The sequence below is a fragment of the Grampus griseus genome, assembly GCF_964374135.1.
Source record: "Grampus griseus genome assembly, chromosome: 6".
Lineage (NCBI taxonomy): Eukaryota > Metazoa > Chordata > Mammalia > Artiodactyla > Delphinidae > Grampus > Grampus griseus.
Genome location: NC_139000.1, coordinates 105,244,921 through 105,261,563, shown reverse-complemented (window position 1 = coordinate 105,261,563; position 16,643 = coordinate 105,244,921). Strand labels below are relative to the sequence as shown.

Here is a 16,643-nt window from a genome sequence, read left to right as displayed (position 1 = left end):
AGGAATCCGTCATGCCTCCTGCGTGCTGCTGACTAATCGTGTTGGGAGAGTCTTGGAGCATCTCTGTGCGTGGAGTTCTGTAAATATGACGGGTTCACATAAAGGAGTGATTTTGTTTGGGAGACTGTATTGATTTGCTACACATGAAATGGGAGTTAAGAAAAATCCAAAGACTCTGTAATGAATTGTAAAGACTTAATGATTTGTACTGTATAATGAACTAAACCTCTTTAATTCTGTACCATATATGCCTTTCCGTCACATGACCAACAGCCTCTAAATAAAACCATTTGATCTCCTGCCTACGTCTGGGTCGTCTGGTTGCCTTCCTCTCCCCCACCCTGAGGCAGGGGTGTTTGGGCTCATTCCAGACTGTTCCACAGGCAGCTGTGACATGGTTCTGAGTGATCAGCGTGGGGCTTTTCAGGACTGAGACTAGAAGAGAGAGGTTCAGGGCAGCAGCAGGTCCGCTGAGCACACCTCCACAGCCCAGCGCTCCTTGTGATTTGGTTCCGTGGCCAGTGGGTTGAGACCTTTTTCAGGAGCCAAGGACCAACAGAAACTTTTTGATGGCCTTACATTCAAGGTAATCGGAGCTTCTGGGCTACCTAGCCGGGAGACCGCTTCTCTGGAACAGGGGTGTCCCAGCTCTCACGCCTCAGCTCCACTGTCCACCTCGACCTGCACGCTGGGCCCCCATCAGACGCCGCAGCTGGGGAACAGAGGACTTCTTTCCACTGCTGCACGGGTGAGTGGACCCTCGAAGGTCCTGCAACGAGGTGTTTGGGGGAGGAGGACAATGGATGTGCACACCGGCGGTCCAGTCCCTGCAGGCTGTGAAGCCCGATGGCATTTGTTGGGCCCTGCTTGCCCCTGAGGCCGACATCCTGAGGACGTGGCACCCAGCTGTAGCCCAGCGTGGGCTTGAACCAGCGCCGGGGAGAGAAGCAGCCCTCCCGAGATGGCCTGCACCGTCCTGCTCATGGTCCAGGAGCCCAGCCCACAGCCGCGAGGACGCAGTCGGCCCAGTGCGCTGGTGGCCCTGCATCGGTGAATCACTCCGCCTGCGCCTGCTATAAAAGGTACTTGCAAACGTAGGGCTGCAGCCACGGGGAGGGCTGATTAGAGGTGGCCGCCAGTCAGAGCACGTCTTGGCGGGACTTGTTTGTATTCCTAAGTGCCCGAGACTTGTTCTCAGAGATAAGCACTGCCGAATAATGACAGAAATTTGGCAGCCAGGAGCTGTCCTGCTCTGAGGCAAGAGTCTCAGATTGATTTAGCTCCTAGGGTAAATCGTATTTTTCGAGCCGTTACTTACTGTCTTGCAACTAAATGAGATCTCCTTTGCACGAGGCTGTGGGGTTTTCACGGTTGCTCAGACCCCAAAATGGGCGCTAGTGGGTATGTCACGTTTAGTTCGTTCACTCTCTCGCTACTGGGTCCGTCGGAACATGTGTGCGCCGTCCTGCACCGGGCCTGGTGTCGCTGGACAAGTCCCACGGTCGCAGAACCTCGAGCGTGGCGCCCACAAGAGGGGCTCCAGAGCTTTAGGGGTTGAGGAGGTGACCTCCAGGCAAGTGTGTTTGGAGGACTCGCAGACGAGGCGCGGGGGTGGTGGTGCTTTGGGGGCAGGTGGGCCCTGAAGGACAGAACCAGAAGGAGCAGTTCTGGCCCCAGTAGAGGGGCACGGGGCGGGGGGGGGGGGATGGTCCTCGGCATCCCCATCCCCCGAAAACCCGCCCATCTACATTGGCAACTTAGGGTTTGAGGGCAGCTTAAAGTTTTGCAGAGTCTTTTCTAGTTATGCATAATGAGAAAACAGACTGCGTCTCTGAGAAGGGGTCGTTGAACCTATCCTAGCCTGTCGGGTGAAAGGGGAGCTTTGGCACCCGATCCTTCAGTCCTGCTCAAGAATTTGCTCCCAACCATTGGACGCCTTACACAAATTACAAAGCTTCAGCTTTCTTTCATATTGTGTTTTTACTGCTAAAGGTGAAGCCCCAGGAAGGATGGCTCTTCTAGGAAAATGAGGTGCTCGGGGCATGGCCTGAGGTGGGAGTTCACGGCTCAGCAAAGTCCAAGGGTGTGGTCCTCGTGGAAGAGAAGCTTCCAGCATCCCAGTGGTTTTAGGATGTGGGAGGATGGTGCCTGTAGTGAGGGGATCACGGGCGGGGAAGCTACGTGAAGAGATGGCTTCCCCCGGGGGATTCGGGGCAGACATGAAGGGAGCACAGGCTGGAGGAGAAGGGGCCGGATTCACGGCTGACGTTCCCTCAACCAGGAAGTGCTTGATTGTCCCCTTAACCCCTTTCAAGTGTCCTCGGGTCTCTGGGGCACCAGTCCGTTTTCAAAAGCATGAAGGGACAGATGCTCAGAACAGAAGTGACAGGGCACTTCCCAAATGACCGTCCTTACTCAAAGAAATCCCGACCAGTCTTTGTTCAGTTATACATTTTATTCTCTAATAGGTACAATACTAAAATAAACACAAATTAAAAAAAAGTTTTATTAAAACAAAACTGTACAAAAAAGCAGTATACTACATTTTAATTACAGAACAGTCTACTGTCCAAAAGGCACTAATCCAGAATAGGAGATACAATGATACAGGACTCATTGGAACTATTTTTATCAATACAATAGAGCACTTGTTTCTTTGACCATTTACATCTAGAAACAAGGGCTGTTTGCTACAGTCATTACACAATGTTATAAATATGAGTCCCACAGGTGAAGGTGCAGTATCGCTCTCCCTAGAGAAGGTTCACGTCACGAGGGACTGTCTTGGGGCTGAGAGGTGGGTGGGCAGCAGAGGCAGTCCCAGGCCAGGGCCTCTGGACGCCTTTGTGGTGGGAGGGCCGGCTGTCCTGGGCACGCGGAGCTTGTCCTCCGGCCCGGCCTGTCCGATGGGCGGTTTCTGGCCATTGCTGGCAGCCACGCTACCCCCTCTTGGGTGTTAGCACCGGCGGAAGGTGGGTTCTGAGACCCTCCAGGTTAACTGGGGCTGGAGGCCTGGGGGATGAAGCGCCAGCAGCTCGGCAGAGGGGAGGCGTTTTGTAACCTGATCTGAAAAAGGCAGCGACTACTTGGAAGAGGGGCGGGGAGCTCAGGGCCGGTGAGCAGGGCAGCACTGCCAGGCACACCCCCTGTTGCTTTCCGGGCAGGCTTCTGGCCCAGAGATGAGAGGCCCTGTCCCTCACTTCCAAGAGGTCCCACGTCCCCTCCCAGTGGCTGGTGGGGCGTCTGCGTTAGCTCTGACAGTCTGTTTGTTTGGAAGCTGATGTCTAGAAACGGGATTTTTGCTTCCCTGCGTCCGCCCTCAGTCCCACCTTAGGGCCTCGAGTGGCTCCCAGGCAGCCTGGGCCACTGTCCCGTGTTCGGCGGCCAGGACAGCTCTCTCCACCCCACATTTCATCCTCTCATGGACTCTGCCCCTAAGGAAGAGAGATACTGCAGCTTTCCAAACAGTGTCATTACACGTAAGACGAAGACAGGCATCTGATGTTAACAAAAATAAGTAACAAAGAAATAGGATTAAACCAAATCTCTTCTCACAGCATCCTATACTACATCCTCCTTCTGCTTAGCAGAAAATTGTACGTACACAAAAATACAAATACACAATTTTGTAGAACAGTCTGATTTTAATATATTTATATATATTTATATTTATACGAGTGGCAGGTTAGTTCATTATATAGAGCTTTTTGCACTTTTGGCTCATATGCAACAAGGCTTATAAATTCAGCTTTAGCTTTCATTCAGGTTTTATAGCTTTTGAACAAGTGTTTTCACATTTAAAGCAGCATCCAATTTGCACTAGGAGTTTGTGGTGATAGAGGAAAAGATGGGGTCAGGAGGTTACTGACAGGAAGGCGGGCTGGGGCCGGGGCAGATATACATTCCAGTGTGTGTGGCGACGTCGGAAGGATTGCTATGGGACAGAGTTGACCATGATGACCCCTTGAGGTAGACTGAACACCTTACAGCAGACTCAGACACAGGTGTGACTCCCCTCAGGGACACATGGTGCACAAGATGGGGACAGAGACCCGGAGACACCAAAGGGAAACACAAAGACTAAGACACGACGGCGAAGGCAGGGGGAACGCTCTGCCCCGACCCCCCCCTCCCCCCTCCCCCGCCTGCCCGCAGGGGCCCCACTCAGCCCGTCGCAGGTACTCCAGTATTTGGAGGATGCTAAAGACTTTCCAGCAGACCCGAGGCACCCCTGGCATCTGATCAAATGACCCCCATCAACTCGCCTTACACTTTAAACTCGCTGCGCCAGCGAGTTCCCACCCTACGACGGACGCCCAGGGAGACGGAGCCGCATGGGGTTCCGCGGCGGGAACCATCCCCCAGCGCCCCGCGCCCCCGGTCCAGGTGAGCCCCCGGTCCAGGTGATCGGAGAGAAACCCGCTTCTCCTCTCCTCTCCTCTCCCCTCCTCCGGTTCAGCCTCGCGCCAACCTCGCTCACACTCTTCAACTACAACACGGGGAGCCGACAAGCGCCGTGGAACCTGTGGCCCGGCGCCTGGAGCGCCGAGGGTCTGCTCGGGGCTCGGCTCACGGGGGCAGCGGCTCCACGGCAGCCTCACAGGCCACCTCCACGGCGGTGCTCGCCCACCCCATCGCTTCCATCTACCGCCCCCGTTGGCCACCCAGCTCAGTCCCTGTGGCAAACGCTGTACGTGTTAAGTGGGAATGCCCAGTGTATGGGTCACTCCACTGTCCGAACAAAAATGCTGGATTCATAATGCAAATAAAGTGCCTGGGTATGGATTGTTGCATTCTGCAAAACCCTTCTTACTCACCAGCCAGTCATCCGAGCGCTGCTGGGTGCCACGATGTCAACAGTGCGGCCACAGAAGAACCCTCCTCATCCGCCCACCACGTGATCAAGGCCCCGAGTTTAGGTCAGACTTAAAGTACTTTAAAAAAGAAGCAAACAATCTCACACTCGTTTTCAAAGATGCACTTCTGATCTTGTTTCACCCCCTACCGATGACGGCCTTTCTGGGCCCTTGTGGGCAGACACCCTGATCCCTCAAATCCAGGAAGAGAGGACGAGGACAGGCAGCCAGGGGTCAGTGACCGATGACGGCAAATGAATAATCCTGTTTATAGCTCTGATTGACTCTTTGCCTCTTGGGTCTGGACGCACCTTCTGGCGGCTGTCAGAGACGCCCGGGCTTCTGCGCCGAGGCTGTCTCGCTCTCCCGCTCGCTCGCTCGGCAGCTGCGGACTTCGCTAAGCAGGCTCCTACACAGTCTCTGGGACCAGGACCGGCATCCCGTCCACAGAAACGCCCGTGAAGCAGCAGCACAGGGGAGAGCGACAGCCCGCGTGCTCACCCCTGCAGTTGTTCTGCCTGCGGAACCCGGGGACCCTGGGGAGGGGCAGCCACCGTGGCCACCCACCCCAAGGGCCAGGGGCAGGGTTGGGGAGGGAGGGCAGGGCACAGGCCGACTCTGGCGGGTCCCAGAGGTCTGTAACTTGTGTAGGCACTTAAAAAACAGAAAGAGAAATTCATCCTCGGAAGGTGCTGCATACCCAGCGTGACCACGGCCTTGGGAGGGAGGGGAGCCCACGGGGGATCAGAGAAGGCTGTGGGCTCTTCCAGGGGAGGCGGCTGTGATGCTCTCGGCATCTTCTGGCGGGGACAGTGGCCCCCCTTGCGGCCTGGGTGAACCGGCAGAGGCCTCTGTCCTTCTAGCTTGGGCAGAGCAGGAGGGACAGATGGGGCGGAGAGCACGCGCGGGGTGCCTGGGTGGCCGGCTCTAGGCTCGCAGCCGCTGGGCTGGGGGTGACGCTCGGGCTGCACGGACTCGCTTCCTATCGTCAGTGCGCTTCCTACCGTCAGTGCGAGAGAAACTACTAGGAAGAGAAGAGGCCCCGGTGAGAGGAGGGTTCTGGGAACCGAGCGCAATCAAGAGCAGCCCTGCCAGAGCTGCCAGTGCAGGCAGAGAGCTCTTGCCCCGCCCCCAGTACCTTTGGTTTCCGTTCGTGGTGCCCATTTTCAGAGATGAATGATGAAGGGGTTCACTGACTAACAATACTGAATGTGGTTTCCAAGGCAAATGATAACTAACGATAATGCTCCTGACAGGAGCCCGCAGCCCAGCTCCCTCACCTTCATTCGGTCCACTCCTAACGTACGTACTGCCCTGCCCCCCGTGGCATAAAAACAAGAGTTCAGGGTAATATCACTAGAGTGGCTGCTGTGTACATTAATACAGCACTAATGCCGCTCTCTTTCCAGTTTAATAGCTTCAGTGAATGATGAAGTGGAAGGATAAGCGTCACAACTTCATGCTGGGCTCTTAGTTCCAGTAAAGCAAAAGGAGAGGTTTCCGTGCTCAAAGGAAGCCAGAAATCAGACTGAGATTAGTTAGACCTGACCTGGAGGGAGTGGGAAGTTACGAAGAGAACAGGTGTCCTGGGACCAGCTCTGCGTGCACACTGGCTGGTGAGTCACGTGCGCCTTCCTCGGGAAGAACCCACACCTCCCTTCTGAAGTCTCCCCCAGCTGCCACCAGAGATTCCAAATCGGGATCAGCACCTCAGTGGAAAGCACACGTGCCTTCTTCCCTTCCCTTTAAGGGTGGGTTTATTTGGTGGGGTGAGCGGAGTGGATAACCAAAACCCCCCACGAGCCGGCTAATGAAACAAGGTGCCTATTACAAGGGCCACCAATCCCCAGTGGTCAACATGGGGACCCTCTCCCAGGGCCACTCCCAGCGAGGCCTTGCTCCTGGGGCGGTTCCCGTTCTTGGGCTTCAAGGATGCTTAGGGCACGACTAAGCGGTCGGAAGAGAGAGAAGCGACAGAGCCGGCCCCTGCAGAACCACCTATTGAGAGGTAAAGAGCTGGAGAATGGGAGGGAGGCGCATGGATTTTAGTTAGCTGAGTCCTCAGGTCAGCTTAGAGCCCGTGTCCCTGACAACAGTCACTGAGCCGCCACACCAACCCCAAGGCAGCTCGCCCCTGAGCTGGACTGTGGTTACCAGAAAGTTCTTACGCCGAGCCAGAGAGCCCACGGCAGGGCAGACACTGATCCAACACTGGCATTCCAGAGCCTCCAATCTCCAAAGCACTGGCCCAGACCCACGGCCTCTCGTGATTGTGACGGAAGGGACAGTGGACTGAGTTGGAATGGCTTAGCGAAAATTCCAAACACAGGCACTGAAAAAATGCTCCAAGAGCTGAATAGAGAGAGAACAGGAAGAGTGAGCTTTTAATATTCTCTGCTTCCACTTAGAGCACCTACCCCCAAGCAATGCTAGGATATTCGAGTTCCCCTCAGAGCTCAGACTATGACAGCCAAGATCTTCCATCCCAGCAAAAGGCAAGACCTTCCCATTCACCTCCTAGAGGCGGAGATGGGGACAGGGGACTTGAAACAAGAGGTTTTGCATCACAGCAGCCAAGCCTCACTGCGTTTCTGTAACCATGAGTAACAGGAGAAAGGCCAAGGAGGAAGGATGCCCTGGTGTCTAGATCATCACAGTGACACTGGTCCAGTGTCGGCACAGAAATGATGGCGGGGCAACAGTGCACCAGGGGGGAATCATCCGGCAATGCCCAAGAGAAAAAGGAACAGGTTAAGTACAGAGATTTCACTCAGTAGGGTCAGGCAGACATCCTGTTAATGTTCTACCAGGATGAGAGAAGTGACTGGAGATTTTACTTGACTTTTTAGGAGGTACTGCTCAATGGTCTGTGAATCTTCAAGAATCAATGAGACAGTGAAAACACGCAGCACAGTGCTGGGCACACAGGACAAGCTAGCAAGTGTCAGCGGCTACTTCGAGCTTCGAATGCTTGGGAGGTACGATGATTTAGAATGACGGCATCTTTACTCTGGTTACTTCTGGTGTTTTCTTCCAAAAAAAATACATATTTCAGGGGTAAGCACTACCTGTATTTTCACTGATTTTGGTAAGCTGGCTTTATTTTCTTTTTAGCGGGGCTGCGGGTGGTAAAGGAATATGTGGTGAACGGTTTTCTGAGTCACCAAAGTGGCCTGTGGAAACATCTGGGGAGGGAAATGTCTGGCCAACTCCAGTTCTTTTTACGTAGCACCATCCTTTAAGCAGCACATCTAATACTTTGATCCCTAAAGGAGTAGATTGTGTTTGAAGGTTTTAACTGCAGTGATAATTCTATTTTCTTTGAATGTAAGCAGATAATCAGAATGTTCTGCTGGCTGGCTGAATGCATGTCTCACAAATCACAGAATTATACTCATCTAGTCAGTTTTCAGAATCGCTAATCTTAAGACAGATTCTCAATTCCAATGGAGATAGTTATCTTTCAGCAGTTGGGAAAATAAGAAAAGGGATGGGATACTGTAGTCTTCGGGGTCATAAATCCACAACCATTCCTGCTGTCAGATGACCAATAGGATCCCATAAAGAAGTCCCAATGACTGCACGTCTATCTTGAAAGCAGGTGGCGTGCAGGAGTCGGGGTTAAGTCACTTTTAGATCTTGTAGGAAAAGCAGCACTGAGTAAAAACCCTTTATGGCATTATTTTTCCTGTTCTAGCACAACTACTACACATTGGATTGCAAGTATTTTGAGGGGGAAAAAAAAGAATCCCAAGGCAGAACCTTTATATCCAAATTCTGTGTGTGTGTGTGTGTGTGTGTGTGTACTGGGGGCTAAAGGGAGAGAACAGTTAGAAAGCAGCAGCCTACCTCAGCATTTTTATGAAACTGAAGTTTAATGTTTGGGTTAGGATTCCCTCTGATATGTGGAGAGGGGAGAAGATGGGTAAAAGAGTAAGCAGGAAAGTATGAACAAAAGCAAGAGCTGTATTTTTCTTTAGCGGCTGCCACCTGACCCTGGAGTGTCCAGGCCTGAACAAAGGGCTCAGGGGCCAGGCTCACCAGCACAGCCAGGAACCTCAGGGACTGAAACGGCTTGTGAAGGGCCACTTGGCACTATGTTGGGTGCTGGTATTTGTGTAGACTCACTCTTGATCATATAACTGAAGTGACGGGAAAAACCAAACAAGGCATATTCTAGAGAAAGGCTAGATAGTGACGCAGCAGCTCCTGTCCAGCCTGAGGCCTCAGGGTGAGAACACGGGCTTTGTGGGCAGGCCGTGTATGGTGTCAAGACAACATGGTGCTCCATGGGACAGGGTGGATGGAAAAGAAAAAAAAAGTGGGAGGGAGAGAACATGGATGTGGAAGGGCCAAGGGGGGGCAATCCCACTGACACAGCAGAACAATGGGGAAAACTCAGGGTAACCAAAGGCTGCTGACATGAGGAAGCTGGCAATTACCAGAGATGTGAGCAAACCTGGGTGAAATTCACACGTGTCCTTCTCCACCAGTAACGTTAGGACATTGCAAACAACAGTATTCCACTTATGCCTCACAGTTCTCTACAGACCATATGTTTTAGTTTATTCATCTGTGTTTGTGTCATGTCTTCTGCTCTAGCTCAGGAAAAGCCTATCTAACTCAAGTGTAAGCTCCTGTTTGAAAAACACTTCCTGATGGTGACGGCAATGGAAATATCAAGTGACCAAGGGAAAATGTGAATTCTAGGGAGCTCGTGAAGCAGGAAACATCAGGTAAGGCCGACACGCGACCCTGGCTGGTTGGCATGTGGGACAGAGTACTCTGGAGGCCTCATCAGTGGTTGACTCAGTTTGGGATTCTGACTGTAGTTTCTGCCATAGATGGAGCAGGTTGAAACTGGATGTGAGCGACAGGTTTCATGTGACTTAGTCTAATGGGGAGCAGTAATCAAAGGCTTCCATTCTGAAGCTGAAATAACTCCAATCCTTCTCTTTCACTTAGGAGAGGACGCGAACACTATGTCATTATTTTAGTTTACTGAGTTGCTGTTCCAAATGTTCTTGGGAGCATTAGTGCTAAAAGGGAACAGGGAATGGGAGATCTGCCATTTTCAATCACACAAAGGACGGAAATCCTTTTAATTATGACCATGCCAATCTACATCTTGCTGTTAAAACAGCTAATTACATGTCAGGAGGACACTCAGTCATTCAGAACAATTGTCGTTATATTTTTATATATTCATTCTGTGCCACCCCCCTCAATCGCCATGGTTACAATTTGAAAGGATTCAGGCAAACCTTCATTTGCTCACAGCACACCAACGTGAATCTGAGAGTTAATTATGACTGTATAGAGCCATTTTTATTTAAGAGAGAGAATGAAAATGGAGTCACGGGGGCCGGCGTCCCGAGGTGGTGTGAAGCGCCCGTGGAGCCGTGCACACTCGCCCGCGCCCAGGCCGGCTCACACGCCACTGCCGCCCCTGCTCCCACCGGAGGGCACAGCGCTGCCGTCCGGACGGAGGCAAGATGGCTCCCGTAACTGCCCAGGAAAAGGGATGCCAGGAGGGAAGTGCAAAGGCCCCCCGCAGAGGCGTCCTTCCGCTTGTTGTGCGGGAGCTGCGGCTAATGAGAGAACGGGTGTGAGACGTGTGTGGGAAACTGCAGGGTGTAAAAATGCTAGTTAGATTTTGCTTGAATGGAATGAACCAGATTTAGTTCTGCTCACTGCCTGGCCCCAGGTGTCACAGGAGGAATGATAAAAATGAAGCCCAGGATAGGCGTACCTGGAATCCCAAGGCGCCTACCACGTCCTCGAGGTCTTTGGGTGACAATAAGAAGGGGATGCGAGATCCCCGCGTGCAGCCAGATTTTCCCTCTCCTCCCTCCCATGTTTATTCCCCTCTTGATTAGAAAAGAAAACCACTGTTACAGGAAACTAGATTTCTCAAGACCGTTAGCTTTCCTTTTGCTGCTGTTTCTCATCCCCACTAAGGAAGAATAATGAAGCTGGTATGGAAACTTGGTCAATTTATAAGCTTCCAGCGATTAGTGAGTCAACCATCGACCCTCTAAGACGGCAAGAGTAGTAGCTTATCACTTTTAGCCTGTGAGAATTAAGAACAGCCTTTTGTATAACCTGTTTGTGAGAGGGGTTTCTGTGACTGGAAATGGACTTATGGGCTTGATGTGTTTAAAAAGCCTTTCCCACCACCTTAGTGCGGCAGTTCTCTTGAGAGCAGTAAGGAAATCTTTCCTCTTAAGTGATTATCATCTTTTGAAAAGAAGACCCTATCATGAAGGCAACCGCAGTACAGAAAAAGAAAGGGCCCCTGCTTTGACAGCACACCACCGTTAGGGCAATCCTTCCAGGATAACCTGGGCATTCACGGTTGCCTCCCGGGGAAAACCTCCCATTCTCATTATGGTGCGATACCTTTAAACTGGGTAATTTAGGTATTACCAGGTAATGGCAACCAGACAATATGGAGATTAAGAAACAGAAGAGGGTTTCCAGGGCATGCAGCTCAGTTTGCCAAATTCAATATGGCTAACAACTGATCCCCCAATCCTGAGTAAACATCCTTGTTATTTAGAGAGCACACAAAAAGGAATGTCTTACGCAGCTCCTAGCCCTGCCCCACTGCACCCCCCCACCCCACCCCTGTGCCCCGCAGAGATACCACCAGCGGGAGCTGGTCAATGTGCCCAACGTTCACTTGGGAAATCTTGACAAACAAACGCGGCTCAGTAAAGCTATAAATGGATTTGGCTGGTCTCAACGCAGCCCCAGTGAATACAGTAGTAAAACATTACTAATAATCACAACAACAAAATGACAAACTCTATCACCACTCTGACATAAGATTTAAATCACACACAGTGATTAACACAGAAAACCAACGCACGAGTAGAGGGTCAGGACTATTGAATGTAGAGTGCTACTGCACACAAGGTCATCAATAAGAAGAAAAATTATTGCCTAAGAATCTGTTGAGACTCATTGGGGAAAAAAATACTCTGGTGGTTCTCTGAACAACAACAAAAAGAGACAAACAGCAATTTTAAAAGGCAGAGCCACGAGTTAAATGGGAAGACTGCTTCTACCCAAACCCTTCTTAAGACCAAAGAGAGAGAAGGACTTGACGTTCACATTTTAAGGACGGGGGTGGGGTGTCATTTATGAAAAAGGGATTATTTCCACTGTTGTGGGCAGAGAGAGTAGCTGGTCAGCGGAATATGTAGCTGGTCAAAAAGCTGGGCTGCAAGACAGGAAGGGGTGTTTGTGTGAAGAGATGGACCACACCCACCTACTCTGCCTGCTGCAGAGGATAAAAAGATTCCAGCAAGGAGTCAGCTCAAGATGAGACCTTGGTTTGGAGCCCAGAGGAAAAGAGAAGAGGAGTTGTTCACAGACAGAGAGGATGTGACTGTAGGTTCCTGATGAAATGAAAGTCTGTTTACTTACACTTGGTGCCTGATGGTTGAAATCCAAGAGGGAAGTGTGTAAAGACAGAGGCCAAACAGGGAGAACGAAAGCAACTGTATCACTAGCTCTTCACGAGTTGTCCCTTTTGAGGTAAAGGTGCTGTTCATCAGCAACTACTGCCATGATAAACCTACAGGACGCGGGGGCTGGGTTTGCATCCTCCCATACTGAGGGGCTGCTCCCTCCCTCACGTCCTTTTAGGTGATCACCGCGCCTGAGCTGAAAGGGGTCTTCCTGTTCGAGGATCTCTCTTTCTGTGAAGGACTACGAGACGTGGGGGAGAGCCCACCCACCGAACGACAACATGCGGGAACTCTACAGACTACAGGCGGGAGGAGGCCACCCAAAGTACTGAGACTTGAAGAAAACTGCCTTAAGGGGTGCTCCGGCCTTACAGGCTTTGCTGAAACAAACCACAATGTCTATTTGGTACTGACGGGTCCTGGAAGGTCGCAGATCAGAGTGTACCGTGTAGCCCTCCCTGGCCTTCATCTGCTGTTACGATTCTCAAGAGATGGGCAGAAATGGCATTAGGATGGTCCATCTTTAAAGGGTCCCTTTGTAAGGCTGTGTTTTAAGAAGGCTAGGAAATTTACCCATGTGACCACAGTATAATGCAGTGAAAGTGTCTTAAAAGAATAACAGACAAGTTACCTGAACTGCTTGCAAGGTTTCCCCACCTGACACGTTTAGTCTTCCTCACCTGGGAAGGAGCAGCCCCTGAAAGAGTCCTCGGGGGCCTGAAAAAAGTACAGCAGGAAGTGAGAAAAGAGGACAGAAAAACCGAAAAGCACACGATGGGATGCTTTAAGAGCCTGGCTATTTTCCCTTCAGTAAGAGAGCAGTTTAGGGTTTCTATTTTAATACCACCTCTTAAGCCTGAAAAAGCTTAAGAAAAAAATTTACTCCCCAAAGATATTACAAATTAGACAGTGGCAACTCCATATGCCACTGTAAGAACTAAGGTAGCCTGGAGAAGACAGCAGAGTTAAACCTGATGACAAACAAAAAACCAATGGTAGACTTAAATCGAGGCCCCAAAGAACTAAATTTTCACTTCTGGAGAAAAAGCAGAAGTTGTATGTAAGGCAGTAGATGTTAGAGCAGACCGGCAGTCTTCTTTAATCAAAGAACTCCGCGTGCAGGTCTCCTTCCTCCAGTTCCTACTGAACCCAAGGCAATGCTGCCCCGCACTGGCAGACACATTCTTTCACTTTTCCCAGATTTCCAGGTAAGCACCTGGTACTGCCTTCATGGATACTCTCCTTTACTCTTTGAAGCTTTCTTTCCTTCCTTAAAGGTCCTAAATCAATGAAACCTTTTAGCTCTTCTCTGGCAATCACCCTGTTTCTTTAGAAACTGCAGCTGCCTTTACAGTTTGAGTCTGTTTCTTTAAAAGGACCAGCAAGAACAAATGATACTAGCAATCCCATCTTAAAGAAGCTATCAATTATAATAATCTCCTTACAATAAATCATGGATGTGGCTTGTCAGTATATTTTTCTCTCTCCTTTTCTTTCTGATTCAACTGAAAATAAGCAGACAAAATTCCACCGAAATGGAAAGATATGTTGTATTTTTTCTAAATAGTATCAAAGGAAAGGAAAGAAAGATAACACAGTCTTCTAATAGAAATAAAAAGTCAAACACACCGAGAAAGAAAATGAGTGGGGGGATCGATCATTCCTGAGAATAACAAATGCTACTCTTGAATTCGTTGGTTCAAGTAATATAGTTAAACAGAAAAGGCTACTCCATTTTACTTCAATTCTTGGAAGCTGGAAAAAAATATATACATTTTCCCCCTGAAATCCAAGGACAAGAGCAGGCCCAGGCCCTGCCTGTAGCTCTATAAGGTCACAGACCCACAGAAGGTGGCACCTTCATGCCTCTCAAAGGCTTCCTCACACTGACATAAGCAGGATGAACAGACAGTGGAGGTGATCTCATCAGCGTGTGCCTTAGATGGAGTGAGACCAGCTAGAAGCTGGCAGATGTTCAAACTCACTGCTGAGGAAAGGAGAAATGAAGGCGGCCAGTCATTCTCTCTCTCAATGGTTTTAAGTTGAAAACATTTGGTGGGGGAGGAAGGGTGAAGAGGTAAGGAAATGGCACCCTCCTTCAATTCTAGAATCACTTTCAGGCAATGGATAAACACATGACGCCCTGCTTAACAGCCAGGCCCATATTCCCCTTTAAACGAGGCTTCGTTGTCTGTAGGAAGGAGAGAGGGAACGAGGCAGGAAATAGAGAGCAGCTGTGCCTCTTTCAGACGCACCCTACGCTGCTACACTGAAGGCTGTTTCCTCTTACCCACAGTGACAGTGTGTCCTTTAATCGGGATGCCAAGAGATCATTTTCATACAAGGCCAGCAGATGTAATTTTCTTGGACGCATGAATAGTTCATCATTTTGCTACTGGACGACAAGGTGATCACAGGGTGACTTTATAACTCAAGTTCACTGTTTGGTATTTTGAGTTCTCAAAATGAAAAAAAGATTTATCAAATATAAATATCTTTAAAAAGTAACAAAAGTGCTACATATGTGATCAAGGAAAAAAATTCCATTAGTTACTGCCGCTTAAAGTAGATTAAACTTTACAAATATTACCACATCCATTATCAATATGGCTTCCAATTATTAAATAAATTGCCTGTAGCAATATAGCTTTTCACACCTCTACAAGGACAGAGTAAAGAGAACACCAAAGCAGTCACATCCTGTTGTATCTCGCAGACCCACCGCATAAGTGGCAAACGTCCCCTGCTTTTTTTCTGCTCCTAGTTAGGAAAGTATTTGCGTTTGTGAGAGTCAGTCAGCATAATCCCGCTATAAAGTCCTCTATCAACCTCTCATGTTGAGGGGGCTTCAGTTAATGGATACAAAGACTGGAAGTTCATTCACTTACTTTTGACCTTAGCTCCATCCTCGAAATGCCTTTTTTTGGTAGCAGGGAAAGGGGACACAGACAGGAGGCAAAGCAGCTTCCGTGACGACCTCCAGCACCTTTCCAGGCCGGCATGTACCTGTGCCACGTACTGTATAGTGGTTCTGAGAACTGGACCTAACATCCATTAGACCTTCAGCTCGTGTTTTTTCCCAGTGCTCTCAAGCTGGGCTTTGTGGGTTTGTTTTTTTTAAATGACTTTTGTTTTTTGTCATTTTTCTGTTTGTTTGTTTTAATCATGGTCCCAAAGGCAGAGGCAGTATTTTATCTACTTAAGTCACACAGCTTGTGAGAGGAAAGGATGTCTGTGTCAGGCATGTTAACATCAACCAAAATCTGAGATCGAGTGTTTCCACTGACATTCTTAGCACAGCACCCAAAGAAGTATAATCTAGCCACAGTGTGACTATTATGAGGCACGGCTTATTGCAGCTGGAAATCAATTCTTCCCACACTGAGGTGGGGGTTCTAGTGTCCCTTTTACTCTGTGGGTACTCCCCAAATGGCGTCTGTCCATCCTGGGCCACACTACCTCAGCTTGCATCCTACCAGTCTTGGGGAAGGAAAAGGGGTACAGACTAGTGTTACAGGAATCTAAAGGTACCCAATACACACAGCCTAATATTTGAGAACTGAGGGCTATCTAAATACCTGGAAGCACTTTCTTGGAATGCTAAGACAGAGCAGCAAGATTTTCTAGCCTCGGGGTCTGGGAGAGGGAAGGTTGATTGGTTGGTTGGTTGGTTGGTTATTATTTACTGGGAATTAATACTGAGAGTATATGCAAAGGCTGAGGGCACCATGCCATCTTCACAGAACAAGACCCTAACGGCTAACTGACATACAAGAAACTGCAAGTTATACTGTAAGAACACATGTTAAGGACCGAGGAAAGTCTGCTAAGGTGCTACGTCTAAACTAAGTTAACTTCTCGTGTCCAATCCTCCCTCATCAGTCGTCATCCAGGGCCTCTGTCTTGATTTCGTTGGCTCCTTGTCGGGCCAATGCCAAGATAGTGTGGTTGACTGCTGCCATTTCCACAGCTAATGAGATGGGGTCTTGGTGGTCACTATGGCTAGTGCTGTCGTCCTAGATGTGCAGAGATAAGAAACAAATGTTATTAGTGCACTGGTAAAATTCTCTAGCTCACAGAAAGGCATGCTGCGGGCAAGGGGAGGCAGAACATTCGTGGGAGAAAACAGAGTTGGGGGCGTCATGACAGAATAGAGGTGAAATGTATTTAAGTAGACACTGAATGGATATAGGTCCAGAGACTTCGGGTTGGCATTTTTATGATTCAACAAATAAAAAGCACTAAAATGTTTTTTTCTTGTTGAGAATTTTTTCCTTCTATCAGAAAGATTGCTGGGGATGATGATCAA

General features: G+C 49.6%; 2 protein-coding genes across 7 annotated transcripts in view; one reads left to right on the top strand and one right to left on the bottom strand.

The window, feature by feature from the left end:
• Positions 1-4,173: 4,173 nt before the first annotated feature.
• Positions 4,174-12,589, top strand: LOC309823881 (uncharacterized protein). Of its 2 annotated transcripts, none has more exons than XM_082656514.1 (2): positions 4,174-9,592; positions 12,513-12,589. In XM_082656514.1, the coding sequence occupies exon 1, from the start codon at positions 4,335-4,337 to the stop codon at positions 4,758-4,760; it is 426 nt and encodes a 141-aa protein (XP_082512640.1). In that variant the 5' UTR covers positions 4,174-4,334; the 3' UTR covers positions 4,761-9,592; positions 12,513-12,589. The 2 variants fall into 2 exon arrangements, with proteins under 2 accessions (XP_082512640.1, XP_082512641.1); XM_082656515.1 differs by lacking the exon at positions 12,513-12,589 and having other exon boundaries at positions 4,174-7,834; positions 9,459-11,417.
• Positions 12,590-16,198: 3,609 nt separating this feature from the next.
• The window catches only part of HMBOX1 (homeobox containing 1), a 179,311-nt gene continuing 178,866 nt past the window's right edge, over positions 16,199-16,643 (bottom strand). For all 5 annotated transcript variants that reach the window (XM_082656511.1, XM_082656509.1, XM_082656512.1 and 2 more), the window contains one exon: positions 16,199-16,350. In XM_082656511.1, the coding sequence (XP_082512637.1) occupies positions 16,213-16,350 (138 nt within the window). In that variant the 3' untranslated portion in view covers positions 16,199-16,212. The remainder of the gene's footprint in view (positions 16,351-16,643) is intronic.

Bases quoted from the DNA above. Each gene is read 5' to 3' on its own strand.
- LOC309823881 (XM_082656514.1), top strand. From the start codon at position 4,335: ATGGGGTTCCGCGGCGGGAACCATCCCCCAGCGCCCCGCGCCCCCGGT.